Raw genomic sequence first — 25,134 nt, forward strand, 5'->3', positions numbered from 1 at the left:
GCCGTGCGGACACAAGCCAGGGTCAACTGGACCCATTTACATTTAATCAAATTACATTTAATGTGATTTTGTTGTATTTAATCATCTTGCTTTTTGTATCCTATATGTACCACCATCTGGTCTTTAAAGTTAAATGACAGACAAAATGTTTAGTATAAATGCGAACAATATATTATTCTCCAGCATGTTTCAAATTGGTACTTAAACTGCTTTGTGTGTCCAGATAAAATAACTGAAAAAATACCCTATGAGACTACGTCTCCTCTGAGATGTAATTTTGGTGGGAAAAAACTCACTTTATATTAGGACATTTACAGTATATACAGATGATTCCTAAATTTATATCTCTAACTGAAATATATCTTCTGAAATCCTGACCTCTATGTCCAAATAACTTTAACACCTATTTAACAACTCTACCTGGGTGTTTCACAGGTAACTTTAAAGTATTCAAATTCACATACGTCCAGCTTCAGACTCACACAGTTCAAGCTAAGAAACTGAAACATCCCTAAGGTTCGGGCTGCTACCTACCTGTTACTGGTTCATCAGCCGAATCCCTGTGCATTTCTTACCATGTATCACGTACGTAGGATAACTCAGACCAGAGACCCCAATACAAAACGAAAGAGAAGACAAGAAATCCTAGATAATTAAAAGGATCCTTTATTGTAAATGTATATAGTACCATAATTCATCAAAATAATTTATAATAGTTAACTCTCTTAAATATAATCTTATAAATGATGCCTTCTGAAGTTAAACGTAATGTGGATTCAATCAGTTTATTTAAAACTATTTAGAACATGGTATTAGAAATTTAAAAAAAATTAACTGTCATCTACAAAATCTTCTAAGAAAGGAAATCATGACAAGTTCCTGATCAGATAAACGCCACTCCATTATTTAAGGGATTAAAAGGAAGCATAAATAAATTTGAATAGACATGTCAATTTCCTGGGCTTTATCCTTCTATACAAACCTGACTCTTTAGAGAGTTAATACTGCATTCTGGTTTCCTACCATAAGTAAGAAATTCCTTAACAGCAGCTGAGAAATGACCTGAACCTCTTGGTGAACCATACTTCTTCACCTCCCGATGGTCACTCGGGGCCGTGACCTCTACTGTGGCTGCTGTCTCACCTCTGCTAGGGTCCCAGGCGTCTCTGTGTTGAGGACGAGCATGACAAATCACCGTTGCAGCCACAGCATCCACCCTAACCTTCCAAATGCCACTGCTGTGACGAGGAGCCATCACAGATGGCCATGGCGACAAAGCCTCTGCGACTCAGTGGATCGACCGCTCTCAGGCACTGTCCAACTGACACCTGGTACAGCCGATTATTCCTCTGAAAATAAAGTGGTGGCAAGAAAAAAATACCACCAGTTACTTGCTTTAAGTTAAAAAACTTATTGCCAGAATATGGTAGAGACAGTAATCTAGAAGAGACGTGGAACATTTCACATTACTTACTTATTTGCGGGATGCTACAAACTCAGAACAACCTTCTACAAGGTAAGCAGGACATGAGCCCCTCTGCCGAGCTCCCTCCCTCAGCCTTGTCTGTCTCCTCACCCCAAAGGTCCACTGCTGGGATCCTCCTGACCCGTGGCATTTCATGAGTCGTGGGGGGTCTGATGAGCGAGTCTCTGACATATCCAGGCAAAGGAGATTGTTTAAAACCAATTCGTGCTCTTCATTATAAATCCAAATCTAAGGAAGAAAATGAAAGATCAAAACCTCAAGTTTTGCTTCAGATTCTGAAAAGCAGACGGCACGACACTTCACACATTTGTGGAAGAAGGGATTTATTTTGTATGGTCTCTTGCAGCAGGAACAGACCAGCTTAGAGAAAGTGAGGTGCAATTCCAGGAAGAAATGTGAGCAGTGGTTGAGTTAACTTAATTGACTGTATTTGAGCACAAGATTGTAGATCTTCCCCAATTCCAGGATTTCGCAATTACACAATGCTTTTAATTCTCACACTGTGTAGAACTGAAGGAGCCCAGTGAGGCGGCTGGTTTGCCTTCTGTACAAGGAGAACACATGAGGCTATGATTTTCATATTTCCCTCATCTGTTGGGCAGTGATGACTGTGCGTAAGCTGTCATATCCCATCATCCTGTGGAACAGTATACTCTATTCCCGGCTCATAATAACATTTGCACTGAGATTACAATTTCATTGATGGCCCCAAAGCAGGATTCTCCTTAGACGTGCAAATGATCTTTGAGGATAGTTGTCTTTATGGTGTCTCAGATTATTTTCAAGAACAAAGGCCTGAAACTGGCTGAAATGGCCAAGTGCAATGAATAACTTTATTCTCCAACATGCACCATCACTAAATTGAAAAGGAAAACATTTTCTCCTATCCTCTGAATTATTTTATTCATTACTGCTTCTACCTACAGGCCCAAGACGTATGTGTGCTGCCTCTTGGTACGAAGAGAAGGCTCCCCATCATCGGCGCCATGACAGCCCCAGCAAACACAGACGCTGATGCTTTATAATCTCCACACGTGGCTCCGAGCGCTGGGAGTGTGTCACGTGTGACTGAGGAAATGAAATAAAATTACCAATCCAACAGCCACATGTGCTAGGGTGTAAGTGCAATTCTGTGCAGTCACAACATAGTACGGACAGGAGAGTGTAACTCCATCTCCTCAAACCTCTTGCAGTTTCTGGAACAAATTTCACCAATCTCATCCTACCACAACCTAAACCACCAAAACCTCACTACAATTTAACACTTCCATGTCTACAACACTGACACCTCTCGCACCCAGACGTGGCACAAAACCCTCTTTAAACCATGTTTTCCAGTATGTTAACACCTTAGATAGCGTGCATGAACTCTCCTAGAAATAAGATGTGATCTATGAAATTTCAAAGGATACACTCTATCCAAAAAGGGCCCAAGTGTTCTTTTCATTCTTGAATGACCCCGTCCACCACTCAGATGGAAACGTAAGTAAATGAAGCTTGCTTACTTACGACATGTTTTGAGCATTACAGTCTTGAGGCACTACAACTAGGAGATTAGACCAATGTTAGGTTATGCTATTTTATCAGATACAAAGCAGTTTGCAATAAGTTTTCTGCTTATTTTTAGGTTCACTTAATATCGCTGAAAGGACACATAAGTTGAGAATAAATTATTTGAATGACGTGAATTGAAATTGTGCTGTTTCCTCTGATGAACTACTAAAAATCAGTTAGGAAAACTCAATTTCACAGAAAACTCTACAAAAGATATTCTGATTCATCCAATGCAGATTTAATGTTCTGGGCCAGAAAGAAGATGCATGTCCTTTGCCATTTCTAACAAATTCATATAGCTTTCAATTAATTCTATATAACTCAAATTCATTCTGTGTAACTGCAAAGTACAAATAATGCTCTAAACAAACAAAATATTACTATGACAAACAATGACCAGAGGTAGGGAAAATGTACAAAGGAGACCACAACAGTATTAGATAGATGATCTCTAAAATCTCTAAAATCATTCCCAGCGTAAACAACTTAACTTCAGCAAGTGGTGCTGGGAAAGCTGGACAGCCGCACGTAAATCAGTGAAGTTAGAACACACCTTCACACCATACACAAGACTTAAATACAAGACACGATACCATAAAACTCCTAAAAGAGAACACAGGCAAAGGCAAAACATTCTCTGACATTAATTGTACCAATGTTTTCTTAGGTCAGTCTCCCAAGGTAAAAAAAAAAAAAAAGCAAAAATAAACAATGGGACCTAATCAAACTTACAAGCTTTCTGTATAGCAAAGGAAACTGTAAGCAACGAAAAGACAGCCTACAGACTGGGAGAAAATATTTGCAAATGATGTGACTGACAAGGGCTTAATTTCCAAAATATACAAACAGCTTATACAACTCAACAACAACAAAAAGAAACAACCCAATCGAAAAATGGGCACAAGGCCTAAACAGACATTTCTCCAAAGAAGACATACAGATGGCCAACAAGCACATGAAAAGATGCTCAACGTTGCTACTTATAAGAGAAATGCACATCAAAACTACAATGAGGTACCACCTCACAGTGGTCAGAACTGCCATCATTAAAAAGTCTACAAATAACAAATGCTGGAGAGGGTGTGGAGAAAAGGGGAACCCTCCTACATTGCTGGTGGGAATGTAAACTGGTGCAACCACTATGGAAAACAGTAGGGAGGTTCCTCAAAAAACTAAAATAGAGCTGCCATATGATCCAGCAATCCTACTCCTGGGCATATATCTGGAGAAAACCATAATTTGAAAAGATACGTTGCACCCCAGTGTTCATAGTAGCACTATTCACAATAGCCAAGACATGGAAACAACCTAAATGTCCATCAACAAATGAATGGATAAAGAAGATGTGGCACATATACGTAATGGGATACTACTCAGTCATAAAAAAGAATGAAATAATGCCATTTGTAGCAACATGGATGGACCTAGAGATTATCATACTAAGTGAAGTCAGAAAGGGAAAGACAAATATCATATGGTATCACTTATTTGTGGTATCTAAAAAAAAATGATACAAATGAACGTACCTACAAAACAGACACAGAACAGACTTGCGGCTGCCAAGGGGGAGGGGAGTTGGGAGAGGGATAGATTGGGAGTTTGGGATTAGCAGATGCAAACTATTATATAGAGAATGGATAAACAGCAAGGTCCTACTGTATAGCACAGGGAACTATATTCAATACCCTGTGATAAACCATAATGGAAAAGTATATGTATAACTGAATCACTTTGCTGTACAGCAGAAATTAACACAACATTGTAAATCAACTATGCCTCATTAAAATAAATTTTAAAAAGCAAACAAAAAACCCCAAAACAATATAATTTTTAAAAAGTCAGCTTAAAATCTTGATGTCTGCCCCTCCCTCCTCAAGGCTGACTGCCAGCAGCTTCCCTTTCCTTCACTGAAGGACACTGTCCATGGACTGGCTGAGAGCCCAGAGGCCTGACTCACCTGATTTGGGTCACTGTAGTCACATGCCTTAAGCACTACTAGGCCTCCTTTCTGACTTGGGCGGCCCTGGGCTGCCAGACACTTGTGGGTCTGGAGGTGATAGAGCTGTAAAAGAAGAGATTGCTCTTGACAAGCTGGTAGGTATAGAAAGACCAATGTCAGAAGATGCCTTAGAATGCTAGAAAAGGAGGTTTTAGAGGAACTAGGAAAATATTATTCCAGAGGTATGGATTCTAAAGGTCATAAAAAGATAAGCATTTTGTATGACTGAATTCTGGCTTTAGCACATAGGAGTATCACAATAGAGACGGCAAGGTTATAGGCAATTTTAACAATATAAGCAGGCAGTGTCAAGTAGAAATTCTACCTGAAGATACAAGTTTACTAATCTAGTATAGGGGAGGAAGGAAATTAAATACCATCGCTCCACTAAAATACCTTAAAATGAAACTCAGGAAATAAGAACAAAAGGCACAAACAGACAGTACGTAATTAAATATACATACCTAACTGGAGACAAACATTAAAAATGCCATAGGAATGCCAAAGGTGAGATACATAAAAGAAGCAAAGAGTATCTAGTCTAAGTAAAACGATTAGTTTAAATATTAAATGTGATTAGATATGCAAGGCAAAAATAATAATGGTAAGGGATTTCAACTGTATGGACATACACTGGTTCCTATTTTTACTTAAAGAGAAAACACCTAATAATAAGAAACACCTTGATGACTTTTATAAGATAGAACAAGAAGATAGGAGAAGGCTCTAGGCTTAATTCTAGCCACTTAAGAATTGCTGGCATTGTGAAAGAACCAGGAGAGGGATGCCTTCTTTATAACAAAAGGGAAATTCGGGCAACAATTACAATATCTACACTTTCAGGAAGCAAATTCTAAGAAATGATTCAAGAAAAAGGTATGATTTTATGGCTAGACATCTAAAATTGAAGTGATATTATAAAACTGAAGAAATTTTATAAGAACCAAAAAGGGAATATCTAAAGAATTGCGGTTGATCAATGGGTTTCTGCTAAGCTCGGATGACTGCTCAGGACGTCGGATGTAAAACCTGACTTGGTACCACCACTTAGACCCTGACCACCCTTTTTCACTTCCTGTCTGCACTCAGTTCCAGAGCTGAGGCCAGCAGGATACAGCTGCCCCATTTCTCCTTTGTTTTCCTTTTTGGACTGGTCTCTAACAAGTGAATTTTACACTCACTCACATTGCCTTTATTTGTATATTCACATTTATAGCTATCCTCTTGGAAGCCAGCACGTAACTTAGAGAAGCCATGTTCTCTTTAACACTGGCAGGTAAAGGATCTTAATATAGACAGCAAAGATACCAAAATTTCTAAGGTCTTACACCTGAGTAGAGGAAATTCTCCTAAAAGGAATATAATGGAAGGCAAGCCAGGGGCTATCCTTAAATATTTTACGTCTACAATGTCATTTATTATATCACACAACATTTAATGAAACATTTTGCTAGGATCACTTTCTTACCCTTCCACGTTGGAGGACTTTGGGGCGTTTTGGCCCTCTATTGATAAAAATGGGTTGCTGGGGTTTGGCATTGGACCCAGATATCTGCATCTCTGGGTAAATATTATCCAAATACCATTTAAATGATTTACAATTCAACTTCTTCCTCAACTCAACGCGCTCACTGATATTTCCATAGCTTCTGGTTCTCAGATCAGGTCTTAAGGAAAAATACTGCTCCTGAATTTAAAAAAGAAAAATGAAAAATAATAGATTTTTTTGTTTAAATGAATCACACCTCAAAAAAGCCATTACAAAGAAAATACTGAGAGCTGCATATGGCAGAAGAGGAGGTGGGAAGGAATACAATGTGCACAGGGTCTTGACAGGGGAAGCAGGGGGACTGGGTCAGAGCAAAGCCGAGTGAGCAGAGGAGCCAGGCTCTGTGGGAGTCACAGGAGGGGACAGGAGGACAAAGAAACTGAGGAGAAGCACAGTTTCTTCTGGTGCTGGCGACTATATTACCTCTCACAGACTAGATGCTTGGGAAATTTAAAAAGCAGTCACAACAAAAATGAGTGAAAGACTGGGTGAAGAGAAGAGAGAAAAGCAACCAAAGCCAACGGAGTTACTAGCCTTATCATCCATCCTTCTCGGTGAGAGATTTAATCTCACCTTATACTCATCCAACCAGACATGTGCCAGCCGCAGGGAGTTGTGTGTCATGGTGTCCTGGCCCTCTGGAGAGCCATATGGTCTCCTTTTCCGGAAAACGTGTCCAACTCTAGAGCAAGGGATGATGAAGAGCTTACCTCCACACATCCAAATCTGGTCAGAAGCAGAATATGTGTTAATGGTTCCTCACAGTGCTGTGAAATCGATGCACGAATTTTCATAAAACAGGTGTTTGTGAAACCTTGCAAGAGGTTTTATCTTATTAGATGTAACTATTCAAATAGAATAAAGTCAAAGTGTGTATTTTAAAAAAATTATCTGTCTTTACGATTAAAAAGAAACAAAACTCTAAAACATTGCAATATTCTTTTACTACCCTGTGTCTAAAATTGTACTTACCATACGTGTCGTTTTAACACATCAAGGAAGTTGACCTTCAGGACTTAGGGACAAAGAATGCTTACTCATCAATCCTCTAATCTCAGTTCTACAGGTACTTTCTCATGAAACACATACAAACATACACCATTTTTTAGAAAAAAAAATTTTTTAATAAAATATACAGAATAACTCTAGATTAAGATTCAGATCTTAGTTCTGGTCTAAATTTTGCCCTTGACTGAGCTACTTTATATCGTTATTTCAATTTTTATGAGACTCAATTACCTTATCTACAAAGATTGAACTGATAATATCTATTATACCTTGCAACTTTCAAATTCTAAAGATTAAGTAGGAAAATACATTTGCAAAAATACGAAATGGCATATGCACAAGGTATTAGGGTATCTGAACGGGGCGGGGATCTGTTAGGCAGACCGGGAGATGGGAGGCGGGGAGTGGGGCCCTCTGCTGAGAGAGGGAAATCTGAATTGTTCCCTTGCCCTCTTTCTGCCTTTTCCAAAGACCGTCTTACCACCACAGCTGAGCCACAGACCCCACCCACAGCTGTCATCTGCCCAACCTTAGCCCCTGGAGGGAACGGTATATATAAAGGGTTCAGTAACCTATACGCAGGTGTTGATATCATTTATCTTATCAGCTGGGCTACTCCTGAAAGTGAAATGAGGAGCTATTAATAATCTCTCCAGGAGATCAGGTATGAACCAGGATGGTCTCCCGCAGTCAGGAAAATCTGATGACCCCAACTATATATATCTAGGGTTATCAAATAAGATTAACAAATGGACAAAGAAAGAACAAAACTCTAGATTAAATGCACATGAAGACTTCTTAATACATACCCAACTATTCATTACAACTATCACTTTTAAATTCTTACAAAATAAATGCAAGGCTTCTTATAGGCTTTTGATATTTTGAATGGGTATTATCCACATTATAGATTGTGGTAAAGTAGTATTCATTAAGGACAATTTGTTAATAAAGACAGGCAAAGAGAATTTACAGAAAATATGGGATCATGAATGAAAATTATATTCCTTGCACACAGTTAATAATCAAGCATGCAAAAAAAAATTTACCCGAAATGATATTTCTAAATTTTCTCCTCCCCAGATATCCATGCCACTGTCATACTGTCCAAGTTCACTGAAATAGTTTCTGTTCATGGCAAACAATCCTCCAGCCATTGTAGGTGACCTAGAAAAGGAAAACAATTATCGTATCAATTCTGTAGTCAATTATCTACGTTCTTGTTTTAAAAAACTCAGAGCAGCTTTAGAACATTACTAATAGAAACTAGATTAACTATTATGAAACATTTTGTCTGATTTATGAGGGAATGAGCTGGGCCCCATAACTTAATTTTCTAGATCGCAGTCCCAGGCAAATGAAGGCTACTTTTCTAAGTATCACAAGTACTTTTAAAAATTGATTATAACTACTGTTGACAGAAATCCACCTGAATTATTTAATTCCTTCGACAGTCTCATAGAGCCACGGGGATTAAAAACTGGGCTCCAGGGCCTGCCAAGGAGAGAGCAGACAAACGTCTCACTTTGAATTGGACTCAAACATGTGTTAGACCAGTGGTTCCCCGAGACATTTTTAGCTGTCACAGCTGTGGAGGAGGGGTGCCACTGGCATCTGAAGGGTAGAGGCCAGATATGCTGAACACCCTGCAACGCACAGGGCAGCACCCGCAACGGAGAGCTCTCTGGCCCTAAAGGTCAGTCCTGCCACAGTCGAGAACCCCTGTGTTCCTGAGAACTGACGTGGATGGGCTCCCCAGAGCCTGAGGTGGCTTCCAATGACCTCACTGGCCGAACCGCACCGGGGGCGTGGCGTCTAGTGTTCTGAGCGGCCTCCCAGAAGAGAAGCCAGTCTCTGCAGGAGAAAACACCGCCCCAGGATGAACGTACCTCCGTAATTTTTCATATACAATGTCCAGCATTAAACAAAAATAAACAAGCAAACTAACAAATAACCAGGCAATCAGGAAGATAAATCACATGAAAGAAAAAAATAAGAGAAACAATCTACAACAGAAACAGATGTGCAGGGGTTTCAGATAACAGAGTTATCAGGCAGAGACTTTAACTGTTCAATATGTTCAAGCATAAAAGACAAGACTGAGAATTTGGCAGATAATTAGATGCTATCAATAAATAAACCAAATTTATGCATCTGAAAGACATTTCTGACAAAGACAGAAAAAAAAGTCAGCAGCCAATGAGAGATTACTACCTTCAAAAGAAAAAAAATTAGTTGTTGGCTTCTCACCAGAAACAGTGGAAGCCAGAAGGTTCTTGAATGATACCTTCAAAGTCCTGAAAGAATATACCTGCCAGTCTAGAACTGAACATCAAGTAAAATTAGTCTTCAAAATAATGGTGAATCAAACAAAAAAGTAAACAAACCCACCACTCTTTCCCCAACTTGATCCATGAGAGTCCCCCTGCCCTCCCCTCTCTGCCTTTGCAGTTGATCGTTCCTCCCTTTTCCCTCAGCTTGAAGCATCTATGTCCAGTGTCTGTGAAATGATGTTTTATCTGTGTCTCAGTATAAGAGACGGCAATCATTCCACCAGGTGCTGGAAACTGATTAGCCTTGAGGCAAGGGTTTCTGGGGCCACAACTCAGGGATGTGTATTTAATTACAGGGTCCCCAGAAACCCCTCTCCTGGCTACCACAAGCAACGGCTTCTTTTCTGGTCTTGGGAGCCAGACCTGGACTGTTACCTCAGAGGCAGGGGCCCCAGAGAACACGCTGGGGCTTCCTCTTTGGCCACAGCTGGGCTCCCTTGAGACGTGAAGACTTCTGGCTGTCCTGCAACATGAGCCACAGCGACCCCGGCTCTACCAGCTCACAAGGTGCCTGGTCCCTCTGCCTAATCCAGTCCCCCCTGAGCCACAGCCTGCTCAGGAATCAGTGGCAGCCTGTGAATCAGGCCAGAGCTTGCTTCAAGCCCAAGAAAAAAGCTGTCTTACTGGTGGAGGCTGGCCTTCCAAATCCTGGAGCCAGCCCTGCCAGCCAGGGGTCATTTTTGCCCTTTGGTGACCACTGTTTTCTTTCTCTGAAATATCTTACAATAGGTGATAATGTCGCTGACTCAAATTTCCATGAAAAGGAAAAAAAAAAAACTACCTCTTGAGTGACGTCCTGGTCTGTTCCTCTCTGAGGAATCTTGTGGGAAAAGAATACTGTTGCTTCTGCTCTGTCTCCACGTTTCTGTTGGGAAAGAAACGCCACCTGCCCTGGGGTGTTGGTGTTTCTGTCTGTGTTGCCATCCCAGCCTGCGGTAGGGGCTTGCGTCTGCGCTGTAATGTCTGTATCATGTCTGGGGAGTCCTTCCCACCTGTCCAGCCAGGGGCTACAACCCCTTGAAGAGGCCTCCATTTCCTTCCGATGATCCAAGGCACAGAGAACACCACCTCCCATGACCCCACCTTCAGGAGCTGTGGTGGCGCATGCATCCATGAGCCTACCCCTGGGCTACCTACCTGGGGCCCACCTCTACCCACAGTCCTGTATAGGAGTTGAGTAAACAGGATATCTCTGAGCCCCTGTCCCCAAAGGGCCGGCCAAGGGCTGCCCGCCAACCTGGCTCCATCAATCCTGCATGACCAAGTGATAGCTGGCGGGCTCTGCTACCCAGGCCCTCTGTACCTCCTACCCTGCCATCTGGCAAGGGATGGGCCCTTTTCTGTGAACTGACAACCTGTGGAAATGTGACCAATTAGTGTGAAATACATGTATAGCAAACGTTAGGTACTGTAGTTGAACCAATAAATGTGAATCCTTCTGCACGCACGCACGCACACACACACACACACACACACACAAAGCGTGAAACAAAGACATTTTCAGAAAGAGAGGAATAATCACCTGAAGGTCCAACCAAAAGAAATACTAAAATGTGTTCTTTAGTCAAAATGAAAATAAATCCTAGATGGAAGCTTGCAGATGCAGAAAGGATAAAAAGTAACATAAAAGGGGAAATATGTGGGTAAACGTAAATGAATAATGGTTACATAAAAAAGTCTTGTAGGGTTAAAAAAAATACACACGTAGGACTTCCCTGGCAGTCCAATGGTTAGGACTCCAAGCTTCCACTGCAGGGGGCCCGGGATGGATCCCTGGGTAGGGAACTAAGATCCTGCAAGCCGTGCGGCATGGCCCAAAAGTACAAAAACACACACCACACCACCACCCCCAAACACGTGTACATTTCAGCAATATAACTTGAAGGGGGATAACTGGAATATGAACATTCTGATATCCTTGCATTGTTTGGAGAAAATACCAATCTGTATTACACTTTGATAGGTCAAGTATGAAGGCTGTACTTTCTAAGGTAACCACTAACAGAACAGTAGGTAAGAAACTATAATGTCTAATAATGGGTGGCAGCTGGGAACAGAATAATTGGAATTCAGGCCAAAAGCACGTAAAAGCAGAGAAAACAGAACTTAGAACAGACAGAAAGCAAACAGTACCACTGTAACCATAGACACAAACATGTAAGTAATCAACTAAGCCCTAATTAAAAGACAAAGTTTTCCACACAGGCTTCAAAACAAAACAAAAGCAACTACATGCTGCTTACAGGGACACGTATAAATATGTGACCACAGGAAGACTGACAGCAAAAGGGACACTATTCTAGAAGTACAGAATTAAATACAATTCATAATGATAAATGGTTTCATCACCAGAAGATTTAATAATTCTAAACTGTCATGCATCTATTAACAGAGCCTCAAAATATATGAAGAAAATATATAAAGAACTACAAGGAGAAACAGACACACAATTGTAGTGGGAAATTAATATACCATTTTCAATAACTGACAACACATGAATTAAAAATTAATAAAAATATAGAATATTTGAACAACACAATAAACAACCCAACAAATACAGCATCTCATCCTTAACAACTGCAGAAAATACAAATTCTGACCACAGTATAAGCTAGGATTAAATAACGACTATAAAGTTTCCGTATGCCTGTAAAATAATAAATGCACTGCTAAATAACCTACAGGTCAGAGAAGACATAACAATGAAAATATTTTGAAATAAATGACAGTAGGCCTCTGCTTGTGACCTGGGCCTCTGTTTGTGACCTGCGGAGAAGGGGAGAGGCAGCACGTTGAAAGGAGGGCCTCTGCAGTGTGGAGTTCCGAGTTTGGAGGTTATTACAGAGTACTGAGCAGAGTCCTCTCTGTGCTATACAATACACCAGAAATACATCTACACGTGGAGCAACTCCTACAGAACACCTACTGAACGCTGGCAGAGGACCTCAGACCTCCCAAAAGGCAAGAAACTCCCCACGTACCTGGGTAGGGCAAAAGAAAGAAAAAACAAGAAAAAACAGAGACAAAAGAATAGGGACGGGACCTGCACCAGTGGGAGGGAGCTGTGAAGGAGGAAAGGTTCCCACACACTAGGAAGCCCCTTCGCGGGCGGAGACTGCGGGTGGTGGAGGAGGGAGCTTCGGGCCGCGAAGGAGAGCACAGCAACAGGGGCGCGGGGGGCAAAGCGGGGAGATTCCCGCACAGAGGATTGGTGTGGACCAGCACTCACCAGCCCGAGAGGCTTGTCTGCTCACCCGCCGGGCCGGGCAGGGCTGGGAGCCGAGGCTCGGGCTTCGGTCGGCGCATAGGGAGAGGACTGGGGTTGGCGGCGTGAACACAGCCTGCAGAGGGTTAGTGCGCCACGGCTGGCCGGGAGGGAGTCCAGGAAAAGGTCTGGAGCTGCCGAAAAGGCAGGAGACTTTTTCTTCCCTCTGTTTCCTGGTGCGCGAGGAGAGGGGAGTAAGAGCACTACTTAAAGGAACTCCAGAGACGGGCACGAGCCGTGGCTAAAAGCGCGGACCCCAGAGACGGGCGCAAGCCGCAGCTAAAACCGCGGACCCCAGAGACGGGCGGGAGACGCTAAGGCTGCTGCCGCCGCCACCAAGAGGCCTGTGTGCGAGCACAGGTCACTCTCCACACCCCTCTTCCGGGGAGCCTGTGCAGCCTGCCACTGCCAGGTTCCCGGGATCCAGGGACAACTTCCCCGAGAGAACGCACGGCAGGCCTCAGGCTGGTGCAACAAATGTCACGCTGGCCTCTGCTACCGCAGGCTCGCCCTGCACTCCGTGCCCCTCCCTCCCACCGGCCTAAGTGAGCCAGAGCCCCCGAATCAGCGGCTCCTTTAACCCCGTCCTGTCTGAGCAAAAAACAGGCGCCCTCCAGCGACCTACACGCAGAGGCGGGGCCAAATCCAAAGCTGAGCCCCGGGAGCTGTGGGAACAAAGAAGAGAAAGGGAAATCTCTCCCAGCCCCTCAGGGGCAGCGGATTAAATCTCCACAATCAACTTGATGTACCTGCATCTGTGGAATACATGAATAGACAACGAATCATCCCAAATTAAGGAGGTGGACTTTGAGAGCAAGATTTGTGATTTTTTCCCCTTTTCCTCTTTGTGTGAGTGTGTATGTGTATGCTTCTGTGTGAGATTTTGTCTAAATAGCTTTGCTTCCACCATTTGTCCTAAGGTTCTATCCGTCCGTTTTTTTTTAATAATTATTTTTTAATTTAATAACTTTATTTTATTTTACTTTTTTATTTTACTTTATCTTCTTTCTTTTTCTTTTTTCCTTCCTTCCCTCCTCCCTCCCTCCTTTCTTTCCTTGTTTCCTTTTCTTCTTTCTTTCTTTCTTCCTTCCCTCCTTTCCTTCCTTCCTTCCTTCCTTTCTTTTTTCTTTCTTACTTCTACTTTCTTTCTCTCTACTTTTTCTCCCTTTTATTCTGAGCCGTGTGGATGAAAGGCTCTTGGTACTGCAGCCAGGAGTCAGTGCTGTGCCTCTGAGGTGGGAGAGCCAACTTCAGGACACTGGTCAACAAGAAACCTCCCAGCTCCACATAATATCAAACGGTGAAAATCTCCCAGAGATCTCCATCTCAACACCAGCACCCAGCTTCACTCAACGACCAGCAAGCTACAGTGCTGGACACCTTATGCCAAACAACTAGCAAAACAGGAACACAACCCCACCCATTAGCAGAGAGGCTGCATAAAATCATAATAAGTCCACAGACACCCCAAAACACACCACCAGACGTGGACCTGCCCACCAGAAAGACAAGATCCAGCCTCATCCACCAGAACACAGGCACTAGTCCCCTCCAACAGGAAGCCTACACAAGCCACTGAACCAACCTTAGCCACTGGGGACAGACATCAAAAACAACCGGAACTATGAACCGGCAGCCTGCAAAAAGGAGACCCCAAACACAGTAAGATAAGCAAAATGAGAAGACAGAAAAACACACAGCAGATGAAGGAGCAAGATAAAAACCCACCAGACCTAACAAATGAAGAGGAAATAGGCAGTCTACCTGAAAAAGAATTCAGAATAATGATAGTAAAGATGATCCAAAATCTTGGAAATACAATAGACAAAATGCAAGAAACATTTAACAAGGACCTAGAAGAACTAAAGATGAAACAAACAATGATAAACAACACAATAAATGAAATTAAAAATACTCTAGATGGGATCAATAGCAGAATAACTGAGGCAGAAGAACCGATAACTGACCTGGAAGATAAAATAGTGGAAATAACTACTGCAGAGCAGAATAAAGAAAAAAGAATGAAAAGAACTGAGGACAGTCTCAGGGACCTCTGGGACAACATTAAACACACCAACATTCGAATTATAGGGGTTCCAGAGGAAGAAGAGAAAAAGAAAGGGACTGAGAAAATATTTGAAGAGATTATAGTTGAAAACTTCCCTAATATGGGAAAGGAAATAGTTAATCAAGTCCAGGAAGCACAGAGAGTCCCATACAGGATAAATCCAAGGAGAAATACACCAAGACACATATTAATCAAACTGTCAAAAATTAAATAGAAAGAAAGCATATTAAAAGCAGCAAGGGAAAAACAACAAATAACACACAAGGGAATCCCCATAAGGTTAACAGCTGATCTCTCAGCAGAAACTCTGCAAGCCAGAAGGGAGTGGCAGGACATACTGAAAGTGATGAAGGAGAAAAACCTGCAACCAAGATTACTCTACCCAGCAAGGGATCTCATTCAGATTTGATGGAGAAATTAAAACCTTTACAGACAAGCAAAAGCTGAGAGAGTTCAGCACCACCAAACCAGCTTTACAACAAATGCTCAAGGATCTTCTCTAGGCAAGAAACACAAGAGAAGGAAAAGACCTACAATAATGAACACAAAACAATTTAGAAAATGGGAATAGGAACATACATATCGATAATTACCTTAAATGTAAATGGACTAAATGCTCCCACCAAAAGACACAGAGTGGCTGAATGGATACAAAAACAAGACCCATATATATGCTGTCTACAAGAGACCCACTTCAGACCTAGAGACACATACAGATTGAAAGTAAGGGGATGGAAAAAGATATTCCATGCAAACGGAAGCCAAAAGAAAGCTGGAGTAGCAATTCTCATATCAGACAAAATAGACTTTAAAATAAAGACTATTAGAAGAGACAAAGAAGGACACTACATAATGATCAAGGGATCAATCCAAGAAAAAGATATAACAATTGTAAATATTTATGCACCCAACATAGGAGCACCTCAAACATAAGGCAAATACTAACAGCCATAAAAGGGGAAATCGACAGTAACACATTCATAGTAGGGGACTTTAACACCCCACTTTCACCAATGGACAGATCATCCAAAATGAAAATAAATAAGGAAACACAAGCTTTAAATGAAACATTAAACAAGATGGACTTAATTGATATTTATAGGACACTCCATCCAAAAACAACAGAATACACATTTTTCTAAAGTGTTCATGGAACATTCTCCAGGATAGATCATATCTTGGGTCACAAATCAAGCCTTGGTAAATTTAGGAAAACTGAAATTGTATCAAGTATCTTTTCCGACCATAACACCATGAGACTAGATATCAATTACAGGAAAAGATCTGTAAAAAATACACATGGAGGCTAAACAATACACTACTTAATAATGAAGTGATCACTGAAGAAATCAAAGAGGAAATTTAAAAATACCTAGAAACAAATGACAATGGAGACACGACGACCCAAAACCTATGGGATGCAGCAAAAGCAGCTCTAAGAGGGAAGTTTATAGCAATACAAGCCCACCTTAAGAAACAGGAAACACCTCAAATAAACAACCTAACCTTGCACCTAAAGCAATTAGAGAAAGAAGAACAAAAAAAACCCCAAAGTTAGCAGAAGGAAAGAAATCATAAAAATCAGATCAGAAAAAATTGAAAAAGAAATGAAGGAAACAATAGCAAAGATCAATAAAACTAAAAGCTGGTTCTTTGAGAAGATAAACAAAATTGATAAACCATTAGCCAGACTCATCAAGAAAAAAAGCGAGAAGACTCAAATCAACAGAATTAGAAATGAAAAAGGAGAAGTAACAACTGACACTGCAGAAATACAAAGACAAGCAACTCTATGCCAATAAAATGGACAACCTGGAAGAAATGGACAAATTCTTAGAAATGCACAACGTGCCAAGACTGAATCAGGAAGAAATAGAAAATATGAACAGACCAATCACAAGCACTGAAATTGAAACTCTGATTAAAAATCTTCCAACAAACAAAAGCCCAGGACCAGATGGCTTCACAGGCGAATTCTATCAAACATTTAGAGAAGAGCTAACACCTATCCTTCTCAAACTCTTCCAAAATATAGCAGAGGGAGGAACACTCCCAAATTCATTCTATGAGGCCACCATCACCTTGATACCAAAACCAGACAAGGATGTCACAAAGAAAGAAAACTCAGGCCAATATCACTGATGAACATAGAAGCAAAAATCCTCAACAGAAGACTAGCAAACAGAATCCAACAGCACATTAAAAGGATCATACACCATGATCAAGTGGGGTTTATTCCAGGAATGCAAGGATTCTTCAATATACGCAAATCAATCAATGTGATACACCATATTAACATATTGGAGGATAAAAACCATATGATCATCTCAATAGATGCAGAGAAAGCTTCTGACAAAATTCAACACCCATTTATGATAAAAACTCTCCAGAAAGTAGGCATAGAGGGAACTTTCCTCAACATAATAAAGGCCATATATGACAAACCCACAGCCAACATCGTCCTCAATGGTGAAAAACTGAAAGCATTTCCACTAAGATCAGGAACAAGACAAGGTTGCCCACTCCCACCACTCTTATTCAACATAGTTTTGGAAGTTTTAGCCATAGCAATCAGAGAAGAAAAGGAAATAAAAGGAATCCAAATTGGAAAAGAAGAAGTAAAGCTGTCACTGTTTGCAGATGACATGATACTATACCCAGAGGATCCTAAAGATGCTTCCAGGAAACTACTAGAGCTAATCAATGAATTTGGCAAAGTAGCAGGATACAAAATTAATGCACAGAAATCTCTGGCATTCCTATACACTAATGATGAAAAATCTGAAAGTGAAATCAAGAAAACACTCCCATTTACCACTGCAACAAAAAGAATAAAATATCTAGGAATAAACCTACCAAAGGAGACAAAAGACCTGTAGGCAGAAAATTATAAGACATTGATGAAAGAAATTAAAGGTGATACAAATAGATGGTGAGATATACCATGTTCTTGGATTGGAAGAATCAACATTGTGAAAATGACTCTACTACCCAAAGCAATCTACAGATTCAATGCAATCCCTATCAAACTACCAATGGCATTTTTCACAGAACTAGAACGAAAAATTTCACAATTTGTATGGAAACACAAAAGACCCCGAATAGCCAAAGCAATCTTGAGAACGAAAAACGGAGCTGGAGGAATCAGGCTCCCTGACTTCAGACTATACTACAAAGCTACAGTAATCAAGACAGTATGGTACTGGCACAAAAACAGAAAGATCAATGGAACAGGATAGAAAGCCCAGAGATAAACCCACACACATATGGTCACCTTATCTTTGATAAAGGAGGGAGGAATGTACAGTGGAGAAAGGACAGCCTCTTCAATAAGTGGTGCTGGGAAAACTGGACAGGTACATGTAAAAGTATGAGATTAGATCACTCCCTAACACCATACACAAAAAAAAAGCTCAAAATGGATTAAAGACCTAAATGTAAGGCCAGAAACTATCAAACTCTTAGAGGAAAACATAGGCAGAACACTCTATGACATAAATCACAGCAAGATCCTTTTTGACCCTCCTCCTAGAGAAATGGAAATAAAAACAAAAATAAACAAATGGGACCTAATGAAACTTCAAAGCTTTTGCACAGCAAAGGAAACCATAAACAAGACCAAAAGACAACCCTCAGAATGGGAGAAAATATTTGCAAATGAAGCAACGGACAAAGGATTAATTTCCAAAATTTATAAGCAGCTCATGCAGCTCAATAACAAAAAAACAAACAACCCAATCCAAAAATGGGCAGAAGACCTAAATAGACATTTCTCCAAAGATATACAGACTGCCAACAAACACATGAAAAAATGCTCAACATCATTAAACATTAGAGAAATGCAAATCAAAACTACAATGAGATATCATCTCACACCAGTCAGAATGGCCATCATCAAAAAATCTAGAAACAATAAATGCTGGAGAGGGTGTGGAGAAAAGGGAACACTCTTGCACTGCTGGTGGGACTGTGAACTGGTACAGCCACTATGGAGAACAGTATGAAGGTTCCTTAGAAAACTACAAATAGAACTACCATATGACCCAGCAATCCCACTACTGGGCATATACCCTGCGAAAACCATAATTCAAAAAGAGTCATGTACCAAAATGTTTATTGCAGCTCTATTTACAATAGCCCGGAGATAGAAACAACCTAAGTGCCCACCATCGGATGAATGGATAAAGAAGATGTGGCACATATATACAATGGAATATTACTCAGCCATAAAAAGAAACGAAATTGAGCTATCTGTATTGAGGTGGATAGACCTAGAGTCTGTCATACAGAGTGAAGTAAGTCAGAAAGAGAAAGACAAATACCGTATGCTAACACATATATATGGAATTTAAGAAAAAAAAAATGTCATGAAGAACCTAGGGGTAAGACAGGAATAACGACACAGACCTACCGGAGAACGGACTTGAGGATATGGGGAGGAGGAAGGGCGAGCTGTGACAAAGCGAGAGAGAGGCAAGGACATATATACACTACCAAACGTAAGGTAGATGGCTAGTGGGAAGCAGCCGCATAGCACAGGGATATCAGCTCGGTGCTTTGTGACCGCCTGGAGGGGTGGGATAGGGAGGGTGGGAGGGAGGGAGACGCAGGAGGGAAGAGATATGGGAACATATGTGTATGTATAACTGATTCACTTTGTTATAAAGCAGAAGCTAACACACCACTGTAAAGCAATTATACCCCAATAAAGATGTTAAAAAAAATGACAATAAAAAATGATATATCACAGTTTGTGGGATGCAGCTAAAGCCATGATCAGAAGAAAATTTATCATCTTAAATACATGTATTAGAAAAGAAAAAAGGCTAAAAATTTTAAAAATCTAAATATCCAACTCAAGAAGTTAGCAACCTTGATATAATAAAAGTGAAACAGCTTACAGCCGAAAGGGGAGAAAAAGTGGAAAAAAGGAGAAAGCGGTGCTCATAGCCTAATTGTTCAAGGAAGAATGTCAAATGATGCCGTCGAAAGTCAACAGAACGGGGCTTCCCTGGTGGCGCAGTGGTTGGGAATCCGCCTGCCAATGCAGGGGACATGGGTTCGAGCCCTGGTCCGGGAAGATCCCACATGACGCGGAGCAACTAAGCCCGTGCGCCACAACTACTGAGCCTGCTACTCTGGAGCCTGCAAGCCACAACTGCTGAGCCTGTGTGCCACAACTACTGAGCCTGCATGCCACAACTACTGAAGCCCGTGCACCTAGAGGCCGTGCTCTGCAACAAGAGAAGCCACCGCAATGAGAAGCCCGTGCACCGCAGCGAGGAGTGGCCCCCGCTCATTGCAGCTAGAGAGAGCCCACGTGCAGCAACAAAGACCCAATGCAGACAAAAAAAAAAAAAGTCAGAACAAGAAACAGATTTTTTTTTTTAAGTATCAAAAGTAACCAATACAGTAACTAAAAACTCATCCTACAACAATAAAGGGAACATGGGAGTGATGTAAATGAGCTAAATCTTCATTTTTCCAACAGAGAGGCCTATAGTTGGTTTTATGTTGAAAAGAGGACTATGCATATAATTTAGAGTTCAGGAAGTAAGAAATGGAAGACCAAAACTAAAAGTGGTTAAAAGAATTTGCCTCTGGGGAGAAGGACTGAGAATGGGGAGGGAGGGTTAGAGCCAGCCACTTCTCATCCTAAGTTGTTCTATACTGTTTGACTTATTACTGTGAATATATGTTTTTGATTAAAAATATTAAAAATTAAACAATGAAAAACAAATACCCATGAAGATGATGAAATAGGCAAAAACTGGCCACTGCCCTGTAACTACGAATGAGAACACATGTAGCAACAGTCCAAGGAACTTTCTCTTGCACTGGCAAAGGGAAGCTGAAAATGGGGTCAGTGCTCCTGTCTGCCTCCAATCACAGTACGTGAAGTCGTGGAGCCCAGAAACATAGAGCGACAGTCCCCAGGTGCAGCCCTGCTCTCCTGAGAGATGTGCTCCAGCATCTAACTCCCACCTGCAAGGCTGGGGAGCAGAGGGTAGAGACCCGCACTGAAAGCCCTGGTAGGAAGAAGGGTTACAAGCACGTGAAGACTAGAAGAAAACTGAGAGCTGGGTGTGCTTTTTTCACGGACTTCACAAAGAACTGCACAGGTTCTCTCACAAAGCCTGAGAACAGGAGACAACCCCACCCTGCCAGGAGAGCACCTCAGCCACCTGAGCTGGCCCAGCTCTCTATCAGCCTCCCCTCCAAGTCTGGTTCGGATGAAAGGAAGCTGGCAAGTACCCAAAGGCTAGCTGAGGAGCCAATGGCGTTCTAGTCGCCTGAGGTGTGGGGAAAACGTTATCAACTAAAGGTGAAGACAGGCATGCCTATGACTGGGCAGTTTCACTCCTGTAAGCTAGAAGCCATGAGTAAGAATGCTGACAACAGCACTACTTGTAAGGTGGAAAAACGACTGAAAACAACCCAAATGCCCTGCCCACAGTAAACCAGATAAATGTTATGATACATGAGTATAACAGAATATTATACAGCAATAAAAATGAATCAACTATACAATGCAGCACAGAGGCTTTTAAAGCAATACTGACTAAAAGAAGACAGTGATGAGTCCCATGGCTTCCTTTACATGAAGTCCAAGAACAGGGAACTGGACTACATTACATCATTTAGAAATCATACATGGGGGGTACAACTCTCCAGGAGAGCAGGGAAATGATGAGTAGGTCAGGGTAATGACACCTCTAAGGACAAGGGCAGGGGCTGTGACCAGGGAGGGGTATACAGGGGGCATGTGGGTGCTATTTCTTGACTTGGTGGTACTTTCAGTGTTCACACTATAATCATTTATTAAATCGTATGCATGTATACATATATACTTTTTACATATGCTATTTTTTACAGTAAAAAAGTTTTAAAAAGGGACTTCCCTGGTAGTCCAGTGGTTAAGAATCCACCTTCCAGTGCAGGGGATGTGGGTTTGATCCCTGATTGGGGAACTAAGATCCCACATGCCATGGGACAACTAAGCCCGCACACCACAACTACTGAGCCTGCATGCTCTAGAGCCGGTGCACCACAACTAGAGAGCCTGCATGCCTCAACTACTGAGCCCATGCGCTCTGGAGCCTGTGTGCCACAACTAGAGAGCCTGCGTGCTGCAACTACTGAGCCCACATGCTCTGGAGCCCGCACGCCACAACGAAAAGACCCCGCGTGCCGCAACTAAGACCCAATGCAGCCAAATAAATAAATATTTTTTAAAAGCTGTATTAAAAAAAAAAGTTTAAAAGAAAGAGTAGGTCTAAGAACTTTAAAAAGTACAAATACAGACAAACGTCTCTGAAATCTACGAGAAATTTAAAAGAAAACAAAAATAAGGAGAAATAACATATAAGAGATTTATAATATGAGAGAATACGGATGAAAATTGAAAATAATTCACATACAATGACTCAGTAATTGTACGAGTGGGAATCCATCCTAAAATCCTAATTATAGAAAAGGCTTATGTATTAAATGTTCTTCACAGTACCACTCACACTAGCAAAGAACTGAAGATGTGTTAACGACCAATGCAATAACCATGGTATGTGATATAAACAACACAGCACAGGGGGTCCTCCCAGGCTATCCTATGCAACAATTATCCCGGGATATTGTTGACTTCTTCTGCTTTTCTCACTAAGATATAAATCCTTGAGGGCCTGGACAATTTCTTATTCATAAATCTTTCCTTGGGACTTGGCAGAGTACGTAAAATGCGGTAAGCACTCAAAAATTTTTAACGGACAAACAAGTTAAGCCAACACTTTTGCTTCCTGCAAAGAAAAAGGAATTATCTTTGAGTATGTTTCCTCTTTCGGGAATTTTTCACACATACAGGAGAAATCTTACTTTATTGGTGCAGTAGCTCCGTCTGTTCCTCCGAGCTCAGAAAGGGGAACGAGGTCCCATTTGAAGTGCAGCCCCCAGTTGAATCCTCCCCGCACCACAGGGGACGAGCTGTAGGCCAGCGTGTCAGCGCTGATGATGTCGATCACCGGGCACACCACCATTTGCCGGTCCTCCCGGATGGCAGCCAGCAGGGGCTGCAGCCACATCACATTCACCTCACAGTGGCTGTCCAGGAACACCAGGACTTCTCCTGGGGAGGCAAACAATAGGGGCCCTGAGAGCTGCACCACACTCAAGTTAGGTATGGCCACCAGTTCAAGTGCGGATGCATTTACAGGTGTGAAAGGTAACTGCCACCCTTCCAGCCCAAACTATTAAACCGGTACTCAGAAGTCTGTTAGCCAGGAATTCTGTCTGAAGTGCACTGCTATGATTGAAGAACATATGCAAACAATATGCACAACCTGTGAAAAAATTTACATATTCTCCTCAGTAAAAAGATTCAAAATCTCACAGGAACAATTCAGTTCTCTGGACAGCCAGGTATGGAGTGTGGTGCAATGACAGTGGTCAGCTGTGCGTACTTTTAGTACAATTATTGTAATGGAAATATTTATGTTTAGTATGTATTTCCCTGCCTTAGTAAACAGAGATTAGAGAACGTAACTCATTCTCGCTGGTGACACGGACACATGACCCCAGTTATCGATTATGGCTACAACACAGCGATTCTCAGGAGTGAGAGAAGCGTGCAGCCCTCTCATCACGTCAGCAACACAGCTCCCTTCTCCTTGGATTCACCACTTGACTGCCACGCACTCATTTCTTTTTCTTCCATTTCCCACCCTTCCTTTCTAATCCCCCCAGTCTCATCAGCCACGGGATGCTCTTTTCTTCTAGTCAGTAAAATTAAAATCGTAAAGGTTTTATCATGCATTTTTAACTCCTCTTGATACATGTGAGGAGTGAGGGTTTCTTTGATAATCCCAAACTTCTTTGATAACTTAATGGTTATTCTGAACAGCTGAGAAACTTAGAATCTCATCATCAGACAGCATTATTATTTTTCCAAACGTTTATCCATGAAATGTATTGATACAGATTTTATGTGAATTTCATAAAGCACCGGATGCATCCTATTCCAATTAACAGTAGCAGAAATACCTCCAGCAAGAAAGTTCTCCAGGATGACAGTGACTTAGTCATGTCCTTCAAGGCCTCCTGTGAAGGACTTTATGAGGATGTACAGAGCATACAGCTCACCAGATGTCATTCAATACAGAAAGGCAGAATGTTCAACCTGTACACTATTCAAGTGAAGTGAGGTCAATTCAATCAAGTTTCCTCTGAGGAGAAAATGTATAATAGCTTTTTTTAATTCGAAAAATGTTACTTTTTCAATTAAAGACAATTTAACTAAATGAAGTAAGATAATAACAGTCACATCGAACCTGAGATTGATTTCCCAAAAACTGGCTTATTTTTTGACAGATCCTAAACTATATTTGAACAAGGACCAACAGATCATAAAGAAAAAAACTACATGACTGGGCTTCCCTGGTGGTGCAGTGGTTGGGAGTCCGCCTGCCGATGCGGGGGACGCGGGTTCGCGCCCCAGTCCAGGAAGATCCCGCATGCTGCGGAGCGGCTAGGCCCGTGGGCCATGGCCGCTGGGCCTGCGTGTCCGGAGCCTGTGCTGCGCAACGGGAGGGGCCGTGGCAGTGGGAGGCCCGCGTACCGCAAAAAAAAACCAAAACCAAAAACAAAAACTAAATGACTATTGTTACCTGAAAAACAATAAACTCTCAGTAATAATATACTATAACAGTACGATGTTCTGTGACATAATCTTGCCATTCCCTACAAATACCCCACAATTTTCTATCTCGTGCCTTCAATACGTCAAAATAGACTCTAAAGAAGAAATCTCGCCTTGAACTCAATCTGCATATGACTGCAGACTGGATGGAGGGAAGCTACTTCTCATTTTTTGTTAATTGCTC

General features: G+C 41.6%; 1 protein-coding gene across 5 annotated transcripts in view; it reads right to left on the minus strand.

The window, feature by feature from the left end:
- Positions 1-643: 643 nt before the first annotated feature.
- GALNT11 (polypeptide N-acetylgalactosaminyltransferase 11) overlaps positions 644-25,134 on the minus strand; it is a 54,271-nt gene continuing 29,780 nt past the window's right edge. For 2 of the 5 annotated variants that reach the window (XM_027101450.1, XM_027101452.1), the window contains 7 exons: positions 23,132-23,381; positions 8,646-8,763; positions 7,123-7,314; positions 6,508-6,726; positions 4,998-5,102; positions 1,577-1,714; positions 644-1,349 (listed from right to left, as the gene is read on the minus strand). In XM_027101450.1, the coding sequence (XP_026957251.1) occupies positions 1,218-1,349; positions 1,577-1,714; positions 4,998-5,102; positions 6,508-6,726; positions 7,123-7,314; positions 8,646-8,763; positions 23,132-23,381 (1,154 nt within the window). In that variant the 3' untranslated portion in view covers positions 644-1,217. The remainder of the gene's footprint in view (positions 1,350-1,576; positions 1,715-4,997; positions 5,103-6,507; positions 6,727-7,122; positions 7,315-8,645; positions 8,764-23,131; positions 23,382-25,134) is intronic. The other 3 variants (XM_027101451.1, XM_027101453.1, XM_027101454.1) reach the window with 2 other exon arrangements.

This window comes from Aethalodelphis obliquidens, unplaced genomic scaffold, assembly GCF_003676395.1.
Source record: "Aethalodelphis obliquidens isolate GAN/ISIS:26980383/991018 unplaced genomic scaffold, ASM367639v1 scaffold5, whole genome shotgun sequence".
Lineage (NCBI taxonomy): Eukaryota > Metazoa > Chordata > Mammalia > Artiodactyla > Delphinidae > Aethalodelphis > Aethalodelphis obliquidens.